Source organism: Dermochelys coriacea, chromosome 21 (assembly GCF_009764565.3).
Source record: "Dermochelys coriacea isolate rDerCor1 chromosome 21, rDerCor1.pri.v4, whole genome shotgun sequence".
Taxonomy (NCBI): Eukaryota; Metazoa; Chordata; order Testudines; family Dermochelyidae; genus Dermochelys; species Dermochelys coriacea.
Window position 1 is genome coordinate 1,213,271 of NC_050088.1, and position 23,635 is coordinate 1,236,905.

At 52.0% G+C, this 23,635-nt stretch overlaps 3 protein-coding genes across 13 annotated transcripts in view; 1 reads left to right on the forward strand and 2 right to left on the reverse strand.

Annotated features, from left to right (window-relative positions):
- Nucleotides 1-4,088, reverse strand: part of HIPK1 (homeodomain interacting protein kinase 1) — a 37,612-nt gene extending 33,524 nt beyond the window's left edge. Inside the window, exon 1 of one of the 3 annotated variants that reach the window (XM_043500317.1) lies at nt 3,964-4,088. The gene's annotated coding sequence lies outside the window, so the exon portion shown is untranslated. Of the gene's footprint in view, nt 1-3,573; nt 3,720-3,963 lie in introns of those variants that run through there. The other 2 variants (XM_038380061.2, XM_043500316.1) reach the window with 2 other exon arrangements.
- LOC122457175 (transcription initiation factor TFIID subunit 4-like) lies at nt 140-10,106 on the forward strand. Its single transcript, XM_043500719.1, has 4 exons — nt 140-178; nt 3,497-4,363; nt 5,008-7,631; nt 7,783-10,106. The coding sequence occupies exons 1-3, from the start codon at nt 140-142 to the stop codon at nt 5,038-5,040; spliced, it is 939 nt and encodes a 312-aa protein (XP_043356654.1). The 3' UTR covers nt 5,041-7,631; nt 7,783-10,106.
- A 2,838-nt stretch (nt 10,107-12,944) lies between these two features.
- DCLRE1B (DNA cross-link repair 1B) lies at nt 12,945-23,511 on the reverse strand. 9 transcript variants are annotated; one of them, XR_006276449.1, is made up of 7 exons: nt 23,332-23,511; nt 22,540-22,761; nt 21,814-21,979; nt 21,238-21,420; nt 20,316-20,858; nt 16,549-16,660; nt 15,668-15,772 (listed from the first exon to the last, which is right to left on the reverse strand). XR_006276449.1 is itself a non-coding variant. In XM_043500325.1 (6 exons), the coding sequence occupies exons 1-6, from the start codon at nt 23,509-23,511 to the stop codon at nt 16,635-16,637; spliced, it is 1,320 nt and encodes a 439-aa protein (XP_043356260.1). In that variant the 3' UTR covers nt 12,945-16,634. The 9 variants fall into 9 exon arrangements, 3 of the variants coding, with proteins under 3 accessions (XP_043356260.1, XP_038236006.1, XP_043356259.1); XR_006276450.1 differs by having other exon boundaries at nt 15,669-15,772; nt 16,537-16,660; XR_006276448.1 differs by having other exon boundaries at nt 15,677-15,772; nt 18,010-20,858.
- Nucleotides 23,512-23,635: the final 124 nt, after the last annotated feature.

The following is a 23,635-nucleotide window of genomic DNA, read 5'->3' on the forward strand; positions in this document are numbered from 1 at the left end:
ACCCATGTCAGCATGGAAGGCAACAAGGTTTCTTTTCTAATAGCTGCTCCCACAGCTGCCACCCAGGCCTTCCTGGGGACTGGAGTGAACATTTACCAGCCTCACCTGCCAAGCACCGACACTAACCTTGCTGTGGACAATGCAGAAAAGCACCAGCTTCTCTCTTGCCTTGCCCAAGGTTAAGGGGATCCTATTGAAAGAGAGGACTAAGGGCTGGGAGGAGGGGAAACTGCAGAGCTAATTCAGCTTACTCTTGTGTATTTAACCACACTTTCCCCAAAGGTTTCAGAACAGCATTAAGATACGATGGGAGGGGAAAATCTAAAACAAATGAGGAAAGAAGATTGCAAATGAGAGCACTCTTGCAGGTCTGGTGTATGAAGCTGGCCAGGAACTTGACATATCTGTAATACAGACTTATCTGTATCTCCACACCCTGAGTGCCACAACATAACCCAACATCAGTAGAAATGAAGGCCCTCAAACTATCAGTTTGGTTTATTTGCTTCAGAAGGTTTAAAGAGCGTTTAACTAAACATACATAAGAGCCCTAGGGCTAGTCAAAGGGTCCCACCCTTCAAGAGCACCGCACCATCAATCCCCACTAACTTCAGTTGGAAACAGGACACTCAGCACCCTCCAGGATCAGCTCCAAAGAGAATCACAGCGCAGGATAACTGGGGAAATAAGGAAGGGCAACTATACAGCAGCTGTTTACCAGTTCCTGAGAAGAGTGCATCACTCACCCATAGACAGGGAATGAAATTTAGATGGGGAGACTATCTAGTTTACAAACTGAAAAGTCAGTGCGCTTAGCAAATGGGAAACCCTATATGTCACATTACGCCCAAAATGCAGATTCCCTCTGTTCTACATTACTGGAGGGTTGACAACTGAAAAAAGCTAAGATACTCCTTTCTCAAATCCTCTATTGTTAGACTTTGTGCAGAGACACAAATCAAATCTCCTTTCTTTGCATTCCAAGGAAAATAATAAGTTTGGGTCTTCAGAGCTGCCTAATAAGCCATTCATTTTATCGCCTGACAAGTCAGAACATCATCCACCTTGTCTCTCTACTGTCAGAACCTAACCACAAATTCTCAGTATTGGTCTACATTAGAGTGGGGGGAAATAGATACAAAGTCTGCAATTCATAACTGAATCTGAATCGCTTGGGGATGACACAATACAATATTCGATAGAAGATTCCCCAGAAATCTGAGAGGTAATACTGTCAGTATAATGACCTAGACAGGCAATAATGTAACCGTTCTGGGGAAGATATTTTGTCTATACTTGCATTTCAGGTGCTGGTGTAATCTATTTAACAGAAACAATCAAGTAGGCGTGCAAACTATTAGCTAGGTTTGCCTGCTACCATGGAACAATCACCAGTAGCAAGAAATGAGTAAATCCACCTTACTACTTAAAGAAAATAAAATCCTAACTGACATAGAATGAATGACATATCTATGAGAGGTGTCTTATGACCAGTCCCTGTCTTCTAGGATCAGGACCAGGATCACCAACTCATTCCAGATGGTAATGCCTTCCAATCATTACTGACCCAGACCAGACCAGTGACCCCAAGATGCAGCTGGAAGACTTACTCTAAATTGTCATTTTCTTTGAGTGATGGGCATAGTCTTTTCAAAAACCAGTCTCCTTTCCTGAATTTTACATAGGTGCTAATCTAGAACTCTGTACCATTTTCATTAAATATTAATTTGGCAAAAACAAGGCACCCTCTCTAACCTAGTGGTTTGGATGACCACCTCATAGGCACTTCTGGTTCAATTCCCCTGATAGGAAGGGATTTGAACAGTAATCTCCTGCCTCTCCAAGTGAAATATCTAAATGCTGGGCTATTGCTGGCACTTGATGCTGTTCCACTTTAATCAAATACTAACTGGGCCAATGCAAGAATCAAGCGCGAGAACTCCTCTCCAGTGCAGTAATCAGAGTACTCACCTAGAAAGTGGGAGATGCTGGTTCAAGTCCTGCGCCTGCCGGCTAAGAAAGGGTTTGAACAGGGATGGCCTCACTAGTCTATAGAGGGAGTCTAATCCTTTAGCTGGCCTATAGAAATATTTAATTGAAGTGAAACAGCTTCAGCTCCACCCCCATCAGTGTAGCCCTAGTACAGACAAGGCAAAGGAGGGAACCAAACCAGAATCTCTCACATCAAAGAAACTGCACTATGCATACAGACTGCTGCATTACTGTGTGAGAGGCCACTTGGCAGAGAACAGTTGCTTACATATTCAGGGTGTACAGTTTAAACTGAGTGGGGCTTTCACAATCTGAAATCATGGCCACATCCTCACTGGGAGTGCTTTACCCCCGCCTACTATACCAGCAAAGCTGAGTTTTGTGCCAATAGAATAGAACCAATCTCCAACAGGAAAATAAGCCAGACCCCTCAAAAGTAGTAAAACTACATCTACTCTAGGGGCTTCTGTTGGCACTGCTCTGCCACCGCTACGCCAGTCAGGGGGTCACTCCTTCACCAGCCTGAACACCACAGCTGTGCCAGCAGCCATTTATAGTGACCTATTTCTAGGGAGTGCAGTGAGCTTTGGTGCTAAATTTTATTTTAAGAAAAGTGGGTTTACATAGCAATACTACCATAGTTTCCTTATTCTCGTATTCTGAAGCATTTCTAATCCCAGCAAATTCTAAATTAGGAACTCCCCAGCCACATTTTAAAAAGTCAAATGTATCCTACAAAACGGCTTCTTTGATTTAGAGTTACAGATACTTCTCCCATTTTATTAACCTTAAAATGGAATGAGCCAAGACCAGTTAGTCCCAATCAGAGGCAGCATTTAAAGGCAAAATTACAGGCTTTGAGATATTTAGTCTAGCAAGGGGATTGGTTGCCTCAAGTGCCTCTGGCTGCGTTAAAAAGTATCTTCTTGGCCTACTGTCTGGGAAACAGTGAAGCCAAGTGTGCTTTTGCTCCAGAAAGAATCTCACTGGGGCAATTTCAGAAGTACTCTCAACAAAACAAAGCCATGAATTTATAAGTTAATGAAGCACCAGGTGCAAAATATTAACTGCAAACCTTACGTTCTGCATATATTGGATACACCCCGACCGAGGCCGTTGTTGGCCTGACCCCCCCCCCCCGCCTACACGAGAAAGGAAACATCGCCAACTCTGTAGGGGCAAACGTACACGGGGGGGGGTTGTTTTTTTTAGCTGATTCAGTGGAACAACCGCGTGGGGCCTCTCGATAAACTGTCAGATTTTTGTTTCTCCAAAATGAGCGGTTATTTGGGGCGGTCTCAGGTTTTGGTTTGTGCGGCAAAGGGATACGAAGGGAAGCAAACGCAGCTTAGGACCTGCCGCGATTCGTACACCGAGAGCACAGGTAACAGCCCGGCCACCCCCGAGCGGCTCGCGCTCCCCCACCAACAGCCCGAACAGACTCCTAGCGCCGGGCCGGGCCGGGCCGCGCCGCGCCGGGGACAGCCCCCGCCCCTCCCGCCAGGGCGGTTACACAACGGGACCGCCCGCTCCAACACGGGCCGGGCGAGGAGGGCTCCCGTCGCGGCCGGCCGCACTCACCGCTGGTGGGAGGTCTCAGCCGCGGGCTGCAGCTGCCGGGGCGACACGAGGGGATGCGGGGCCCCGGAGCGGGCGCATCATAGCCCCGGAGCGGCCGCCAGTCCAGGCCCGCCCCGTCCGGGGGGAGCCTCCAGGCCGCTCCGCCGCCGCCAGGCCCCGCCCCGCCCCACGGCCCGGCCTGGCCCGGCTCCCCCCGCTCCGCGCCCCCGCCGCTCGCTGGACCCCGGTTCCCGTCGGCCCGCTCCGGCTCCCGCGGCGCTCCGGGCCCTCGGCTGCCTACGCCAGACTGAGCCAGCCGAGCCCCGAACTCGGCCCAGCCCCGGAACAGCCGAGCGCCGAGGCATTGAACCAGGGTCACGTGACGGCTCGGCCCAGCGCCATCACGGTTACCGAGGCGGAAGCGAGGCGCCGTCGCGGTCCCATTGGCTACTGGGAAATGGGCGGGCGGAAACCTCCCCGCTCCGAGACGCAAGCGGCTTTGGGCGAGGGCGCTGGGGCGGACCCTTGCGGGCTTCCGTCCCTTCCTGCCGCCGCGCTGGGCCTGACAGCGCGGCGCGGAGCCCAGAGCCCCGCCCCTCAGCCTGGCCGTGTTGCCATGGGAACGTGGCCCCTGCGCGGCCCTCCGGCTCCCGCAGGCCCCGGAGCAAAGCCAGGGAACCGCGGCCGGAGCCCGGCTCTGGGCTGCGCTGCTCCCTCAGCTCAGCGCGCGGCTGTGGCGTGGGGCGGAGCCCGGGTTCCTGGTGTTTCCTCACCTCCCATCGCTCCGGGCCCGCGAGAGGCGCCGCCACGGGTCAGCCCGTCTCCAGGGGCCTCCCGGGCCTCCGCAGCCACCTCCCCGGCTCCTTGCAGGGCCCCGAGCTTCGCCCCGCCCGGCCCGGCCCGGCCCGGCCCGGCCCGCCCTGATCATGCGATCAGCCCTTTGCCCCCCCCCCGGGCCCTTTCCCCCCCCGGGCAGTACTGATCCCCCCCCGGGCCCTTTGCCCCCCCCCCCCGGGCCCTTTCCCCCCCCGGGCAGTACAGATCCCCCCGGGCCCTTTGCCCCCCCCGGGCCCTTCCCCCCCCGGGCCCTTTCCCACCCCGGGCAGTACAGATCCCCCCGGGCCCTTTGCCCCCCCCCGGGCCCTTTGCCCCCCCCCGGGCCCTTTCCCACCCCGGGCAGTACAGATCCCCCCGGGCCCTTTGCCCCCCCTCCGGGCCCTTCCCCCCCCCCGGGCCCTTTGCAGTACAGATCCTGCCGGGTCCTTTACCCCCCGGGCCCTTTTGTCCCCCCCCAGGCAGTACAGACCTCCCCACCACACCCCCGGGCTCTTTGGTTCTTCCAACTGTCACCTCACTGCAGAGTCCACATGAGACAAAAGACGCTTCATTTGGGGAGAAATTCTCTAGTGAATTGTGGGTGCCGGGCTGCCATGTGAACTCTGTGTCTTTGTCTAGAATACAATGAAGGGAGAGAGAAAAGGGTCCTGATTGTCAGGGTCTCCGGATGGGCATCACTTGGCAGGAAATTCACTTAAAAGCCTGGCCAGGATCATGCTCATGCCTTGAAGTTAACAGGGTTAGTTCTCACTCTTCTCATTGTGATTTCAGTGGGTTTTGAATCTGGTTCTTAGGCCTTGAATATGCTAGAAAGAGTTTGCTGGTCTAAATATCACAGTATAACTATCCCCATCTCCTTCTCTCTCTCCTCGTAGTGTACACCCATTTTGTACTGACAAAAGAATGCTTTTGCCAGTGTAGCTTATTCTCTATGTGACACTGGCAAACCAAGGGCCGGCTCTTGCCAAGGCTTTAGGCCTCAGCTGAGCACTGACAAATTGCTTGTTGGACAGTCTGTTTCGCCTGTGGATTAGCACAGGTAAGGTGGGTATTGGATTTATAACAATGTGTGTAGACTTTATGAAATGCTTGTAAGTGTCTGTATGCATTAATCTCCCTTAAATATCTTTATCACATGCTGTAAGGTAATATTTAAGTTTTTGCTTTATAACTGTAAAAAATGTTTGTTCTGAAACTGTGAACCTGTCAGGAGGGACCACCTCCTGCTCATCAAGAAGGCTACCAAAACCGAATGAGCCACGGCGAGACAAGGAGCATCATGCTACAGTGCAGTGGTTGGGGTACTCAGTTAGGTTGTGGGCCAGTCTGGTTCAGTCCCTCTTCTGTTTGATGAGAAGGGATTTGAGCAGTGATCGCCTGCCTCTCAAGTGGGTGTCCTAACTATGGGGCTATGAATTATTCTAATGTGGGGCTGCCTTGGTCTTGCCTCCGGAAGCCGTTCCACTTTAATTAACTAGTAACAGCCGAAGCAGAAGTCAAGTGTAAGAAGCCCTCAATGATAGAGGGGTTTGGGTACTAACCTGGGCTGTTGGAGGCTGTGGGTCAGTTCCTCCTGCTCTGAGGCAGGGAGTTGAGTGATCTTTTTCTCTTGAAATTGATTTAATTAACTATTAACTGGGCCGAGCCTAGTCTGAGAAGCCCTGTATGGTACAGGGGCTAGAGTACTCTACTGGGGGGGGTGGGAGATCCTGGTTCAATTCCTCCCTCTGCCTTGTGAGGAAATACCCTTTCTCTTGAAGCTGTTCCACTTTAATTAAACTATGAATTGGGCCAAAGGACATCTCCCAAAAGAGCTGCCTTCTGTGGTGTAGTGGTTGGGGCTCTCGCATGAAATGTTAGAGACCCTGGTTCAATCCTTGCTGTGGGCAAGGGGTTTACAACACATATCAGCTGCCTCGGGGGCTGTTTTATTTAAATATTCCTTGAGCTACATTAAAAAAGCGAATCACTCTTTTGTCCCCTGCGGCTAGGCTACCCACCCGGGCAGTGGGAGACCCCGGGTCCAACCCCTCCTCTACAAGGGGTTGAACCAAGGCTCTCCCACCTCCCAGGGACCCTCCCGCCTCCCAGCCCAACTCCCACCCCCCACCTGGCCCCTCAGCCACCACCCCTCCCTCCTCCCAGGCCCACCCACCACGCCTATGAAGTGAGCGATCTCTGTTCAAACCCCCTTCTGTTTCCAGAAAGACAAGGGCCTCTGCAAGCGCAAGGGGACCTAAACAGGAACCTCCCACTTCCCTCCTGGGAGGCAGGTCAGCCTTCTCCAAATCCTTTTGAAACAGCTAGAGGAAGGATTATGAACCAGCATCTCCCACTGCCAAGGCAAGCAACCGAACCACTGGACTATAGAGTGACCCTAGTTCAGGGAGTGGCCTGATTCCTAGTTAATTAAAGTGGACCAGCTTCAAGAGGCAAGAGCTGAAATCCCTTCTCCTCAGAAAGCAGGAGTGGGATTTGAACCAGGTTCTCCAACGTCCTAGGTGGGGCCCAAACCACCAGGCTATTCAGGGCTTCATAGTGGGGCGTTTTGATTTGACCATTTAATAGTTAATTAAAGTGGACAGGCATCAAGAGGAGAAGCAATTTCTACTCAACTCTCTTCTCAATCCAATAGGGAAATTGAACCTGCAGCTCCAGCACCACAGGCTCATACCTGAGCCACCAGGTTATGCAGTGGGTGGTATGGGTAAGGCTTGTTTTGGCCCAGTTAATAGTTAAATAAAGGGGACAAGTGTCAAGGCAACTTTTACTTACCTCTTTTCTCAATCCAAGGTGGGGAACTGAACCAGCATCTCCAGCACCCCAGGCTAGAAACTGAACCACCAGGCTATACAGGGACCGTTATGAAAAAGATTTGATTTGGCCTGATTAATAGTTAATTAAAGTGAACCAGCATCAAGAGGAAAGCAGCCTGCTGCTTAAATCCTTTCTTCTCATCAAGCACAGACAGGGAATGGTGCTGCCGCCCCCACCAACCCAGACAGGCATACTGACCAGCAGGCTACATAGCACTGCTTACAGAACAACTTTGATGTGGACCATTTTATAGTTCATTAAACTATTACACACTTCAAGAGAAAAAAGCAATGCAGTGTCTACTCAGCTCCCTTTTCAGGGTAAGGGGGGGCCTCAACCTGCTCCTTTAGCACCCCAAGCCAGTACCTAAACCACCAGGCTAAGCACAGGGTGGTATGGCTGAGTCTTGCTTTGCCTCAATTAAAGTGGAACAGCACGAGGAGGAAAAGCGCTCAGATCCCTTCTCCTCAGCAAGAGGGGAATTAACCCAACATCTGTAGCACCCCATGTGAGTACACTAATCATGGGGCTCTAAGAAGGCTTCTTACAGAGCAATACTGCTTTGACCTAAATAAGAGTTAATTAAAGTGGAACAGCTTCAAGAGAAGAGAAGCTCCCTCTTCAAACCTATTCTTAACAGGTTGAGAGAGGTGTTGGAGTAGGTTCTTGCACTTTTGAGGTCAGCAGCCAAACCAGCAGCCTATCAAGCAATTCTGAGCCTTTTACTGGCCCAATTCATAATTCATTAAAGTGGACCAGTTTCAAGAAGATGGGCACTCCCTGTTGAAAGCCCTTCTCCTCAGCAAGAAGAGGTGGCACTTGAACCAGGGTGTCCAACTGCCCAGCAGTACTATCCTAATTACCATTCTGTAGCAGGCTTCTTTTGCTTTGCTATTACTTCACACAATTCATACAATTAAAGTGGAACTGCTTCAAGAAGAGCAGCCCACACCAGACTACACTTTAGCTCAGCATTAAGGCACTCACTTGAGAGATGCCAGACCCCCTGTCAAGCAGATGGGGAAAGTGACCCATGGTCTCCCACATCAGGACCCTAATCACTGGGCTAGGGGGCAGACAACAGGATTCAGCCGCCTTCCCCCAGCTGGTTTTGTATGGTGTTGGGGTGTCTATGGGTGTGAGAGAGGCACTGTGGATCTCCCTTTCCTCTGTACACCTGTGTGTGTGTGTGTGTGGAAAGAAGAGCTCTAAACTGCTTCTCTGTTCACTTCTCTGGATGCTCAGCTGCTGTGTTCAGCCATCTTTTCCCCATGCCACTTAAACCTGAAGTGGAGTCACATATACTGACAGCATAAGGCCGAATGTCCATTCCCAGCTCCATAGCCATGCGAGGAATGGGAATGCATCTCTTCTTTTGGCCGACCCCAATTTTGAAATCGAATTCATCTACCCCAAGAATAGAGCAATATTTTGGGCACATCAGTGCAACCTGAATCCAAGCTCCACATTAGCATCCTGTTTGCTTTGCATGAGCAACATGCAAGAACATGAGTGAATCTGCTTGCTTGTGATCTGCTTTGAATTCTGGTATTGCAATAGGGGTGCCAGGCCCTACTCTCACTGCTCGTGCGATGTTGTGAAACTCACCGGCAAGGTGACAAGTTCTGCTTACACATCACGGTCCAGTCATTGAGGAGACTGTTTGCAATGTTAGATTTATTCTTTGGCTGTGAATTCTTCAGATTAAATCCCACCCTTATGCAGACATACCCTATCATTTCAGTTACATCCGCTGGCTCCAGTACCAACACACCGTATCAAAGGCAAAGCCACTAGGCCAAAGTATTGTGTCTTTGCGCCAGGCTCTGCCCAGTCTCTTCCCACACTGTTGCCTGGAGCTTATTGGCAAAGGCTTAGGTCTGTGCCACACTAGAGACGGTATCTTGGGCTAACTGTCAGTTGGGCTGTAATTATTTTACCCCTGGAGTTACACTGGGTTGAGCCCTAGTGTGGATGCAAGTCTATCAGGCCTAAGGTGTTGGCTAGCCACACAGCTTGTTTTGCTTCCCAAACCAGACTAAACGTTCATACCGGTATCGCTGCAGCCACACTGGGCTTGGGGGAAGAGCTTACGGAGCTGAGCGTTGCCTCGTTAACTGCACTGGCCTAGTTAAAGTGGCCCCACTTTCAAGTGTAGACAAGCGCTTAACTGAGCTGATTTTCACCACGGTGCCCATCACATTAGGAAGCAGAAGTCTTGTGATTTGTTTTCGGCGGGTGATGGTTTGCAGCGGGGCAATAACCCAAACAATGGAATTTTTTACAGCCCTTTTCCCCCCTGTGAAGAAGGAAAGTTTGGTGCAGTCTTATCTGTGGTGTTGCTGCTCCCCACCATGACAGTGCTGTGCCACACCAGAGTTGGGGGATGAGCTAGCAGTGTGTGTTGTGGTCAAGGGTTCCTCACCTAGGGCCCTCCAATAAGTAGATGTTAATAAGCAACGTACGCTAAAATCCACCCATATAGGGAGTTTGGCTTGAAACCTGCGATAGTATAACAAGGAAACGGGTAGACTGTAGAGGCCACGGAGCTGGGGGGTGGCCACCCACGATCAGCCACTTTTAACCATGTGTTGGGGTTGCCACCTAGACCTGGCTGGGCTGGTTTTTCTGCTGCCTTGCTGGTTGCACTATACCCCTTGTTAAACACTGGCACATTGCAACTGGAAGCTGTGGGTGTGCACAGCAGCACTGGGGAGTCGTACAGCAATCTCCCTACTCTGGCACACAGGCCACGTGGCCAGGAGCATTGGCAGCATGGCACCCGGGGCCCACTTTAAGTGCTGGGCCCTCAAGGTGCCAAAACTGCAGCAACTGCGGTTCCTGCTCCTCTTGGCACTAGGATCTTGGCATCAGGCTGACCGGGCCCAAGACTCAGCAGCAGGGGGGGTAAGGAGTGGGATGGGGTGGGAGGCAGGGGCGGTGGGGGGCTGAGACTCCTGGGAGTGCATGGGTCATTGTGGGGAAAGCAGGGGCTCCTGCAGGGGGCTTCTCCTCTCTCAAGTGTTGAGGGAGGCTCCTGGGAGCGGGTGGGTGTAGGGGCTCATGGGAAGGCAAAGAGCCCTTGTGGTGCAAATTCCGAGGCGTTTGGTTCCAGGAATTCAGCCCGGCCCAAAATCAGCTCCTTACCCTGTCCAAGTGCACTAAAATCCACGGTTCTGCAAACCGCTTTAAAACCTGGTATGCTGCCATGGTGCGTAGAGCGTAGAGCTTGTGGTGCAAAGTTGTCACTTTGGCAAGGGGATCCTCAGGCCTACTTATTGTGTCCCCGCATTGAAACATTCCCAGTGGTTCTGGCTGGAGTCAGGGGTTAAGGTTGCTTTGCATGTCCCTTGACTCTCTAGTTCCTAGTTTACAGAGGTTTAAGTCTAGTGGCTCTCCACATTCTGAAAGGACACAAAGCAGCCCAGGGCAACCTTAACTCTGCCTTAATGAAGGCTGGCGCAGTTGCTAACATTCAGGTCAGAGCCTGGGCAGGGCCTAGGAGGTGCTAGTCTTTTGATTAAGGGGGTTTGAGATTCAGGAAATACCAACTGGCATCTTGATTCTTTGTCACTAACAAAATCACACTGTGACGTACTGCCGCAGGCTGTCTTTGTGTCCTGCGAGGCAGAATGGGGGGGGGGGGAGGGCTGTTCCTATGGTCTACGTTTCTTCACTTGTGCAGCCAGTACCAGAGTAAGATTTTATGGTGCATGCTATATCTAGGACCAGAGCCAACTCCTACTGAAGTCCACAGGAGTCTCACCATCGATTTCAGTGGGCTCTGGCTTGAACCCTTAACGAGGTGAGTTCGTGTTCCTTGAAAGATGGACCCATGGAAACCCACCTTTCTGCTGCTTCCTGCTCTGCTCCCATGCAATTCTGAACCTCCTCCGTGTCCATAGTGAAGGACACAATGCCCCAGCCTCACATGAGCAGCCAGGAGGCTATGTGAAAAGGAAGCGACTCCACTTTATCTCCTGCAGAGTGTTTTGCACCCCCCATTCACTGGCAATAATGACTGGAAACCACAGACTGGGTCACAAATGGCACCTTGTGCCCCATGCCCGTCACCAACAGAGGCAGTTCGTGACATGAAAATATTCTCCTCCTCAGCTTGTCAGCTGTCCGCAGGGGCCTGGACTTTCTAGTTAAGGACCAGTAGGATCACTGTGCAGCAAGATTTGTCCCAAACTAGTCACTTGTCACTGCAGGACTGTACATGCTGTGGCTGGCACCTGGTCTATTGTAAAGTGAAACTAGATAAGAATCAGGTTTTGAACACTGTGGAAACTTCCCCAGAGAAATCCCCAGGCCTGACTGAGCCAGTCACAGATGCACCCAACACTTTATCAAACAGAGAACCTTAGACAGTCGGTGTATTATAGGAGGCTCTAAATGCTCCTCTTTAGTGATAACTATGAAGGTGACTATGAAATGCCTTTAACTGCCTGTAGTATTACTTGCTCAGTGCAGATTTGAAAGTGGAGGCTCAGATGCAAGAAATGACGTAAAGGGGAGAATTTCTGCTTTAAGTTAGCTCAACTTGATTGTGAGCCTATGACAAGTTGTACAGGAAATTATGTAAACTCCCTGAATCAGTGTTATCTGCAAAGGTGGGGAATGGGATTCTTCCAGTTACACAAATTTTGTATCCACAATAGAAAAAACAGAATCTGTGTTACAGGAACATTCAACAATGATACACCAATGAGAGCCAAGTGGATAGTGTAGCTGGAGCTGAAGTGTTTTCAGCCCTCTACTGTGAAAAGTGGTAGTAAAAATGCTCTATCTACACCAGTGTCTCTGTTGTATCACCAGCAGAGATGCATCCTATGTGCTTTCCTTCACTGGTTCAGCTCCAGTGTACTATGGCAGAGTGCAGGCATTTTTAACACCACTGTGACATACCCAGACAATCCAGGGTACAATCCAGACTAATAAGTAGCTGTGTCACACCTGCCCTCTAACCCGGGGTGCCATTTAAACTGCCTTGCTACTGTAGCCTCCAGTCTGGAGTGCTCACAAAGAGCCTCCAGCCTGCAAGTCACTCCCAACCATGTCTGTGTGCTGTAGCCAGCCAGCCACACCTTGGGTCTCACCAGACTAGGTTATACTGAACGGTGACCCCAACTCACTCCCAGGCTTAGCTTTTCCCCCAGAAGTGAACAGCCCTCTCCGGCCCTCTCCTGGACAATGCAAGTTTATAGAAAGTCCATCATTTCATCAATAGAAATATGCTCACATCTTGTTACCCCAACAGTGTTTCCTCAACACTTTGATTTAAACCCACTGGATTAGATCAAACAATAAAACAAGTTTATTAATTGCAAAGAGAGAGATTTTAAGTGAGTACAATTAATGAGGCATTAAATGTCATAAATGGTTACAATAAAAACAAACTAAAACACAACTGGTGCCTAACTTAACAAAGTGTGTTAAATTCAAAGCAAAGCTTTCTCACTGAATGCTCTCAAAAAGAAAAGGGGGACTTGTGGCACCTTAGAGATTAACAAATTTATTTGAGCATAAGCTTTCATGAGCTACAGCTCTCTGCATCAGATGCATTCATCGGATGCTCTCAGCAGTTCTTACTGACCAAACTTCTTGGGTCAGTGACTGTTTCCTTTGTCCCTTCTGTTGCAGGGAACTGATGGAGAGGAAAGAGAGAATGTGTGCATCAGGAGACAAGGAGTCTATGGGGAAGGATGTTGGCTTCTGTTTTTTCCTCACTTTTTGGAGATTCTTTTGTTGCCCTTCCCGCTTGATGAGTCTGTTTACAGCTTATGTGCAAGTTAAGACAGACCTGTTTGCCAACCACTGTTTGGAACATGTGTTAACACCATACAGTGGAATCTTATAACTTCACAAACAGTATTGCCACACACAATTTATCAGGTCAATAATGACCAGCAAATTTTAAGTTTACAAACGATACAAATCTTCATATAAAGATTATGACAATAGAATATAGGGTGTGGACACAGGAATATGGGGTCTCACAACCATGCCAAATATAAGCAACACCAAACATTCCATAGCATGGTTCTAACACCCTCTAGACATGTTCTCACTGACTGGCTAACCCATTTTGGCCTGATGAAGTTCTGAGCCACATTTAAAATCTCTTCAGGAAATGGCTCAGGACCCAGATGGGAAGGGCAGCGAGGGATGAGTTTATCTTAAAGGATCCATGGCTGCTGCAGAACTTATAGGATGTACTATTTTACATCTGTTCTTAGAACCAAAGTCCTGTTAGCCTAACACACATGTGGCCAGTTCATTCCTTGGCATGACCGGCAAGCTGATCACAGCTCATCCCTGAATGACTGATTTTCTGGGTTACTGCATGTTTGTAGAAAAGGCTATATTTCACATTTTGTTCCTGGGCATGGCTCACTGCGTGGGAGGGCACAGCCAGTCCCCAGCACGGCAGCTAGCATAACTGTCAGTTCCAACATTCAGACACAGCGAACATCCTGACACGGGCCAGGCTGGACACACCACATGATACAGTACCCTCGCTTCATGGCTGTGCCAACACTCATTATGTCCCACCAGGGCTGTTGCTATCACTGGGGCATGTCCAGGCAGCCACAGGGGTTTCAGGACCACATTGTCAGAGCAGGTTGAGATGACATAGTGGCACATTGCCTGGACTTGCTCTCCCCTGGGTGGAGCTGAAACAGTGTTAGGAACAGAAAAGTTACAGGGGAAAAGCATGTAGGCCTTTTTTTTCCCCACAGCTGGGAAACTTTATGGGATAAAGGATCAAAAGTGTCTTGGAAGCTGGCAGTGAGGGTGCCAGGGTGGCTTATTCCAACTCTGCCCATAAAATATGTGTTTGCCTGGCTCTAACCATGCTCTCCCTGGAGGGGCCCTGTGACTTTATCTGATTAAAATATGATCATGTAAATCATTGCTGCTACTGCTGTTATATAATTGCAACAAATGTTATACAAAGTGGGTCAAGTAAGGTGTCAATAGAAAAACTATGATTAGCATAATCACATTCAGCCATTTGTATGTATTTATCATTTTTGTATCTGAAGTTATGAATATTAACTATGTACCTGTATTTTAAATGTTTGCTCCTGTGAAAACACCAACCAGCTGTTTAGCCAGCACATTGTGAAGGAACTATTCAAATTAAATGGCCCATCAAAGAACACTAAACTTACAATGGAAGATGCCTACCTACATTTAATGTACTTTCCTGTGAATGTTCTACCTGGAGTATGGGTAATGACTTCTGCTATGACTAAGGGCTTGTCTACACTGCCACTTTACAGCACTGCAGCTTTCTCGCTCAAGGGTGTGAAAAAACACCCCCGAGCACTGCAAGTTTCAGCACTGTAAAGTGGCAGTGTAGACAGTGCGCCAGCACTAGGAGCTATGCCCCTCATGGAGGTGGGTTTTTTAGAGCTCTGGGAGTGCTCTGCCACGACCATACAAGCTACGTTAAAGCGCTGCCATGGCATGTGAAGTGAAGCATGCATGGACATGTGACTTGCCGATATGACTTCAGATACCATCTTGTTCCCTGTAAGTTTCTACTGTGAGAACAATGGGATTCCCTTCACTTGGCAGAAGCTATAAAAGGCCCTGGAAGCACCTCTGTTTTGCCTCTTTCCTGCTCAAACCTCTGGACTATGGATTTATACTAACAGAAGCATTCTAACCAAGATAGTGAGGACTTTCCAATGATTTGGAAGCAACCAAGACTTAACAAGCCAACAGTTTATTCCATCACTGCTACAAGCCTGATCCAATAACTTTGCAATTGTTGTATGTATTTGATTCCTTTAACCAATTTTAAACTCTCACTTTCCTTTCATAAATAAACCTTTAGATTTTAAATTGTAAAGGATTGGCAATAGCATGATTATTGGGGAAGATCTGAGTTATATATTGACCTGGGTATGTGGCTGGTCCTTTGGGATCAGAACCCTTTTGTTTGATGAAATTGGTTTCAAATAATGACCCATCTTTAAATCTGGTGTCTGGGTGTGGAATCCAGGACTGGAATACCTAAAGAGGCTGTATTTCTGACTTCTTGTTAGCCAATGTGGTGAGACAGAAGTTTATTTTGTTGCTGGTTTGGTATATCTCATAGAAGAATAACCACCAGTTTTGGGGTGTGTTAGCCCTTTTTCCCAGCAGCTTGTCCTGAATTTGGTAGTCTCAGTTGTGATCCACGGAGGCACAATGAGAGGCCCTCCCCAGAAAGCGGCAGCTGTCGCACAGAAAAAAGCGTCTTGGGGTCCAACAGAAGCAGAAACACCCGTCTGGCACTCTGGGAAGCACTTGAATGTGCCTCACACACAGGCAGCCTTGTGGTGGTGATCTCCCTCACTTCTACCATTATTCAGAATGGCAAAATTTTACTGCCATTTAGACCTGTGGGAGAGGCTTTAGGTTCCTCTGCTCCTATGTAATTAAAATCATGTCCACTGAAATGGCAGGAAATACCTTTTATGTTCCCGTAGCAGAACCCAGAGTTTCCACTGCAGCTTCTCACTATGTTCAGCCACTGGGAGCAGATGCTCAGCCTGTAGGATGTTCACTGGGTTTGGGTGGTGGAAAGAACTTTCTGAAGAGTAAGCACAGCGACAGCACTTGGCTGAGCCATTCACCAAGGGGTAGGTTGTTTATTTATCAATGCAAGGGACTAACAGCCAGGGCTGTAAACCTGAGGGCAGGATCCTTGCAACTGCTCAAACCACATTGGTCATTTACAGCATATGGCAGAAGAGAACTACACAGCTACTCAGAAAAGCAGGGACATGTCTGGTGGTTAGAACACGAGCCTGGAAAATGGGACTCCTCCATTGCAAGTCCTCTCTACACGCCCCCCGCCCCCAATATTCCATATGGCATCCCTGCCCCTACCACTCCATGCCTGGGGACAGTGACACCCACAGCTTGGTGCCAGCTGAGCGTCAGCATGGTGTTTCCAGGATATAGACAACATTATGGGATGGAAAAAGTTGCATGCTCCCAGTCATGCGTGTCTCAGTTCAGCCCTACCATGCACTGTCAAAACCCCAAAAGACAGGGCACTGGATAATGGCCAGATGCACACTGGGTGCAAAGACACACACCTACCAATGGTGCACTCACTGTGTATTGACACAAGCACTCCTGGTGAGCACGCGCAGCACCGACACAAGGAGCTAAGCGTGCATGCACACAAGCAACACGTTCTGCAGCCGCTTTATGCTGACACGACTTGCGCCTGCAACAGTTTGTAGTGTAGCTGTGCCATCGTTTTTCATTTAAAAGAAAAAAAATCTGTGGCCCTCATAGTTGTGAAGAAAATCTTGTAACCCTGTCGTGTACCTTGGTGTAGCTAGTGCAGCAAGGTCTGCTTGAGCCTTCGGTTAGCTTGAGACAGTAGCTCTGCTGTGTGACCCACCCTGCTCGGCTCAAGGGGCAGGATGAACGCAGCTGCCTGGCGGACAATTGAAACACATCATTGTTACCTGTTCCACCGCTGAGCGAAGCCTGTCCTGAAAGGCGGGCAGTCAACACAAACTCCCATTCTGGTGCCCCAAGGGAATGATGCATGGGAGCCATCACCCAAAACTGACCTGTGGATCCACAAGGCCACAGGAGAATGGGAGCGTGAGCCTCACCAAGGGGCAGCCAATCCCACCAAACTCAGTGCTTTGCCTGACCCCCTCTCACCCAGGGGGTCCTGCCCGAGCAGGAAGGGCCTGATCTGCCTGGTCCTGGCTCTAGTGTGTCTGCTGAGCCTCCCTCTGAAGGAGGCTGCCCTGCAGGCTCGGGCAGATGTCACCCCACTGCCTCCATGGGTCCTGGGCTCAAGATTTTCTCCAGAATCATGAGAGCAAGTTTTGGTTTTAGATGAAAGCTGAATTCAGCCACTACTGCATGCCTCGCACCTGGGGTCCAGCACATGTAATCCAGCGCTAGCCAGGTGCGCATCCAAACCCCACGGCAAGGAGGCCTGCAGAACCCATGCAAATATGTGGCTGACTTGCGGTGAGTGGTGCCTCCGGGATGGCACGTGGGAGTGTTACGCCACCGTTTGTTCCCCTGCCCTGTCACAGGGCTGGTCACAGCAAGCCCCTCCCACCTTAGCATGGCCTGCAGCCCAGAGAGATGGGGAGCCAGCTGCGATGGGAAGGGCCTGTCAGTACCACATGGTGGGACCATACCCTGCATGGGGCTACAATCTGCCTCATGTAGTGCAGGTTAGGAGCAGCCCTCAAGGCCCCAAGGATATTGCTGGGCAGCCTTGGTCTGGGCTGAGTTCGGTGCTTGTAAACCAGCTCGCAGACATCACAGGCTGATGCAGGTCTCGGTCTCCAGGAGCAGGCTCCAGTGACTCCAGCACAGACTCTGAGTGGCAGCCCTACGGGTGGCTGGCGGGGAGGGATCAGACCCATCCTGGCGAGGTCCCTCCTTGGACACCTGAGCTCCCCAGCAGACACAGTGCTAGTCGGAAACCTTACTTGGTTTTTAATGCTCCTGTCAAGACCCGTCCGAGAGAACACGGCACCATGTAGCCAGGGCTTTGCAGCACGCACACCTGGAAACACCACACTGACGCTCCGCTGGCACGAGGATCATGGGGCATGGTTAACTGAACAACTGGAGATTATCCAGCAGTACACTCCGGCTGCCTGCAGCTGTGTGCCTTCCCAAGAACAACCGGAAGGCCAGAACGGGACAGGCCGATTATACCAGTGCTACGACAGCAGCCAGATTTTTTCAGCTTGCTTTATTTGAATTTTGTATAAATAACACTTTTCTCCACACACTTTCAGAGCTTACCCCAGACACAGCGATTCACCAGATGCTCCTCAGGCACCGGGGGGGAAGGTCGGTGCTGCAGCCTCCTTCTGTACAGCAAGGAGCAACCAGACAACAAAATTAGAGGAGGCCCTGGGAGGGCTCACAGTGACTCTGAAGGACACACCTTTCCCTGGCGTCCAGCGGGTGTGTCAGAAATTGGCCTTTGCTTATCAGTGCCCCAGCAGGGTATTTTCTTGGCGGACAACCATTCCGCTGAGAGCCCTCACTTCACTCGTACTGGGGGTCAATGTGGGGGTGACAGCAAAGCCCTTTCGCCAGGGGATAGCCTGTCACGGACCTCAACGCTTCCGGGCTAGGAGTCGCTCACTAAGCCCCTGAAGGCTGCCATCTCCCCTGTACCCCGCCTGCTGCCGGCACAGGCACAAAGCAGCAGGCCAAACACTTGTCTAGGAAAACTACAAAGGCGCCACCTGCCCAAGTAGGTACAAGTAAAGGAAATGCCCTAGAGGGTCACCTTAATGTCAGCTGAGCTAAGCTGTCCCTAAATCCCACGCCAAGGAGAGCAAGGCTGGTTATGTCCAGCTCAGCAGAACCAAAAGGCAGCAATCGCTTCCTTCAGAATCTAGCTTAACCCAGCAAGAGAGTGAGCATGTTCTCATCTCGGCTGGCGGCATGGCTAACACTGGCAGCACTGAAAGAGCCACAGACTTCGTGACTTTTAACCCAGCGAAGGTGCCTGGAGTTTGCACACTGCCAGGGGCTGTCATTCTGGTCTGACCAGGTGCAGACTCTCTGATATGGGCACAAGGGTCAAGGGCTGGAGGGGTTTTTTCAGTCAGATGGAGAAGAAGCAACAGTTCACAAATGAACGTAGAGACTCCAAACAATACAACAAAGGGCACCAGAGACCCAAGTCCTTGGAATTCACAGAATTCCTCCTGTCCCAGTTTGTAACACAAGAGAGCATTTACAGCTCCCACCACAAGCTGGCCCAATCAGAGTGGGACGCTGTGTCGCCCGGGAGCACCTCCCACAAGCCTGTGATGCTAGTATCTCTAAATATAGCCTGAGAGCGATTCAGTGAGGCCTGAAAGCTCTTCACTTCATTGTCTCTTTTAAACAAGCTCCCAGACCTCTAGGATAGCTGAGCACACACCAATCTGTGTCAGCAGCTAGGAATGCAAACAGCAGGGGGGAGAAGATAAGGCTCTCAATCTTCCTTCCTGTTTTGCTGTCAAGCAGGAAAATGGTTCTCTCATCTCATAGGAACATGAATGCAAAAAGTCAGGCCTGGGAGCTCATGCCGGCTGCGGCTCACCTCCCGGGAACCATTCCAATTCCCTTTGCATTAAGGTGCAGCGAACACAGTGTCCTCCTGGGATCTGCGTTTGCACGAGTGCCAGGGTGACGCCCCAGGACATGGGCAGAGTCACAGATAGTACTTGGGAGTCATCCTCATACTGTGGCCAGTAATGACACAACAAACTTGCAATTTTAGAACGTTCAAGAAACCAATAAAAAGAGAATCTAGGAGCTGCTGCAAACTCTGCCATTCTCCTCTCAAGCTTTCAGCGTAAAGCCCAAGCTGCACCATCTCCTGTTGGTTGGCTCAGAGCAGGCCCTGGCGGACGGCACACATTGACACAACACGTGAGAACAGGACCTTTGTGCTAGCTGCACATGAGCTGGCTGTTAGGGCCCCTCCCCTCTCCTGAAATAGTTTTCAATCTGCTGGTCAAAGCTCTCCGCAGAGTATTGCTTTAGGGTGTTTAATGGAGCAAGCAAATACTCCTCCGCAAGCCCCCGGGCAACATGACTGCTGGCCAGAGGGGGCCAACTGGTCAGGCTGCCACTGTCACCAGCTGCTCCTGGGGGAAGAAATTCCTCAGTCTGAAGGCAGGTTAAACTCTGTTTGTATGAGGGGAGAGCTGCCTTCTTCTGCACGGAGGCCAGCGTTAAGGGGGCCCAGTCCCCCAGGGGAGGCTGGCATGGGCTGGCATGGGAGGTGTGTTTCTTCCCTGTTTGCCAGGATAAAGAACTCGTGTGTGGCCATGCTGTGACCTCTGTGCTGCGTTGGGACCTCCAGGCACTGGTGTCCTTGGGCAGCTGTGGCTGCGTTGTGGCACGTGTCTGTGTATTGGGCTGTGCTGAAAAATGCAGCCTCTGGGCACCATGCAGCTGGCATAACTCCACTTGGATTCCCTCCCTCTCCCCACTGCAACACCCAGAGCCGCCTTGCAAACAGGTGTCGGGGTTCCTAGGCTGCTCCGAGGAGCTCTGTTTGCCAATCGTCACATCCCCAAAATGCTCCAGCCACTTCGTACCTTTCTCTGGGGATGCAAAGGAGTCTTTCCTAGGCACAGCCTGCTGGGGCTCCATGGCTCTTTGCTGCTCCCTGCTCTCTCTCAGCTGCATGAACTTCTGCCCAGACTCTGGAATCCCGGGATCAGGTGATGCCTTGTGGACGGAGCTCAGGTATTTCTCCAGGTATGGCAGGCACATGTTTCTCTTAACAATTGGAACTATGGAGCAGGGCTTCAGCCACTGTACAAACTCCAGCAGCTCTGGAAAGGAGGAGTGGTCTGAATAGGGCACGAGGTGAACGCTGGGGTGGGGGACCTTCACCGGGCGGCTGGTGGGGAGAATGGCAATGGTGGGGCACTGCTGGTTCCAGCTGATCATGGCTTCCCAGCAGATTTCAGAGATGTCCACACCGTGGATCCAGCCAGCCCCCTCCTCGGCAGTGAACACGTCCACCAGGCCCAGCACTTTCATCTGCTCCAGTCTCTTGGGACTCACCACGATCCAGGTGTGAAACTCTAAGGCCAAGTCTGCCAAGAGCGACTCTTTGCCCAGGCTGTAGACCCCTGGGAAGGAGCAAACAAGGGGGTTCAGGAATTCAGACCTAAACAGCGTTTTGCAAAGACAGCAAGAAGGGACCATTACCAGGACAGAAGCAAGCGGCGTGGGGCCTACAGGTTACTGGGCCCAGCACCCAGCAAGAGACAGGTCCTGCCCTGCCAATCTATGCTGGAGGGGGGAGGAAAACCAATACCTGCTCCACGCAGCACACCTCAAAGGAATGAAAATTAGCTACATCTGTGCTCTGAGCCAGTCCAAATGCATAACCCAGGCACAGCGAGGTAACGTACCTATCCCACCCCATGTCCCCTCCTAATGCGATTCCCTCCCATCAGCTCCCGGCTTTGGAGCCAGTCCCACCCATATGCTATGATGCCTACGCACCAATCTTGACCTGGTGATTTGGGTGGGCCCTGATCAGCTCTTTGATCTGTTGGGTGGCCTGCTGGCGGGAGGGCAAGTCGCCCAGGGGGTCGCAGTTTGTGTTGTCCAAGTAGAGAACATCAATTCGTTTCTGGTTCCTTAGCACCGGCTCCTGCAGCATGGTGGGAGTGTAACGAAAATCACCTGGCACAAGACAAAACCCCAAACACACAGAACTGTGGGAGTCGAGCCTGGTGGTCCACGCGCTGCACTGCTACGGCAGAGACCTGGCTTAGATCCTCTGCCTGCCAAAGCCCCACCGCCTGCTGGCTCTAGGCCTGGGCTGCCACCTGAATGATGCAAGTTTGATCCCTGGCATGGTGAGTGACCTGAATTTCTCCCCAAGAGGCGGTGCTGGTGGGACTCCTCTTCCGAGCCCATAAACCCTGGGACAGGAGGCAGGGCTCGGGGTGTGCGGGAAACATCAGGGGGTGATCTGTGGTGGAAGCACAGGGCTCTGGCAGGGACCCTAGAACAAAATACACTCAGAGCTGGGCAGGAAGGCAAAGAGGGTCTTTGGGCCCTGGGGGCTTGTACCTGTGTAGAGGATGACACCAAAGGGGCCCTCAAAGAGGAACATGACTGAACCAGGGCAGTGGTTGGCATCTATCAGGGTCACCGTCATGGTCCTTTTACCAACCGCATCAAGGGCCACCAGGTGGCTCTGCCCTACTTCCAGGGGCCAGATCCAGCGCTCTGCCACCTGGAAGGAAGCACAGGGCTGGTCAGGTGGAGGTGGCCTCAGACCCGCTTCCTCCCAACACGGGGATGAGGCCTCCTTCCCCATTCACTTAGCTGATCAGCTGCCCTGGGGACCCAACCCCATTCCCTGGGCTATACTTTGCTATTCACCCAGGCAGTTCCCTGCCCTGTGCTGCCTTTGCCTGGGTAGGAGGCCCCCTTGGCTGCCCCATGGGAGAGAATGCTCTGCTCCAGGAGTCGGGTACTGCATCCGACCAGAGCGTCTCCCGAGGGCTGGGCTCCATTCTCCTCTCTTCAGCAAGCCGTATGGCAGAGCTCTGCAGCCGGATCGCTCTCATTGTGACTCGCTCTTTGTTCATTATGAAAAACAGTGATGCTTAAACCCCCCACCCCAAAAGCCTGGTCCCAAGACACCCCTTCCTCATCACAGACTCCTGGGTAGCAAACACAGTAACTGTGTTCTGACCCTTCCAATGCTTGGCTTTATCCAAGTGATCTGCAAACCATGGCCCTGGGCTTGGCCCCCTGAGCTGCTATCTGCTCCCAAGGGCTGACTCCTACCTTCAGCCTGTGGTGCAGGATTCGCCCCGTGATGGGAGAGCAGTAGACAGGCCGGTGCCAGGTGCTGGATAACCCCACTGTGTGATCAGAGTGCATGTGGGAGAGAAAGAACAAGCGAGCATGGCTGGCTTTCCTGATGCTCCAAAAATCCACTGCAATGGGCGTGCCTGGGATGACAGCCCCATTCATGGCCCAGGCACCTGGCTGGCAAAGGACACTGCACTGCAAAACAGAGCCACGTTTCCACCATTAAAACCCACAAGTTTGCAGTTCTGGGGCACCAGCAGAGTTTACAGGGGGCTGCGGGTCAGGAGTGAGGGGCACCGGAAGGGTGGAGAGGGGCTGTGACTTGGGAGTGAAGGGCACCCGTGGGGGGGGCCTGCGGGTGGGGAGCGAGGGACACCGGCCCGGGGGCTGGATCCTGAGCGAGGGGCACCGGCGGGGCGGGGGCTGGAGGGGTGGATCCGGAACGAGGGTCACGGGGGGGGGGCAGGTTGCAAGTCGGGAGCAAGGGGCACCAGCAGGTCAGGGGGGATCCGGAGCGAGGGGCACCGGCGGGGCGGGATCCCGAGCGAGGAGCACGGGCAGGGTGGGGGGGATCCGGAGCGAGGGGCAGGGGCGGGGCGGGGGGGGATCCGGAGCGAGGGGCACGGGCAGGGTGGGGGGGATCCGGAGCGAGGGGCGGGGCGGGGCGGGGGGGGATCCGGAGCGAGGGGCAGGGGCGGGGCGGGGCGGGGCGGGGGGGGATCCGGAGCGAGCCCCCTGTCGCTTTTCCGTCGCGCTCTGCCTCACGCGATTAACCTGATTGCTCCCGAACGTCCCGTTCCCGCCAGTGACTTGAGTGACAGGGCCAGCGAGGGGCACTGCGCAAGCGCAAAGTGCATCACGGGAGTAGGGCCGATGAGGCGCATGCGTTCTTTTGGGGCGGTGAGCGGGGCCACGGTCTCCGAGGTCGTTGGACGTGCTGCGCATGCGTAGTGCGACGGCGGCCCTCTGGGTCGTGTTCAGGGCGCGTGCGTAGTGAGAGTCGTTACCGCTCGTCCGGTCGGTTTGGGGCGGGACTTCCTGTGCCGATGCGGAAGAGTGGGGTGGGGCG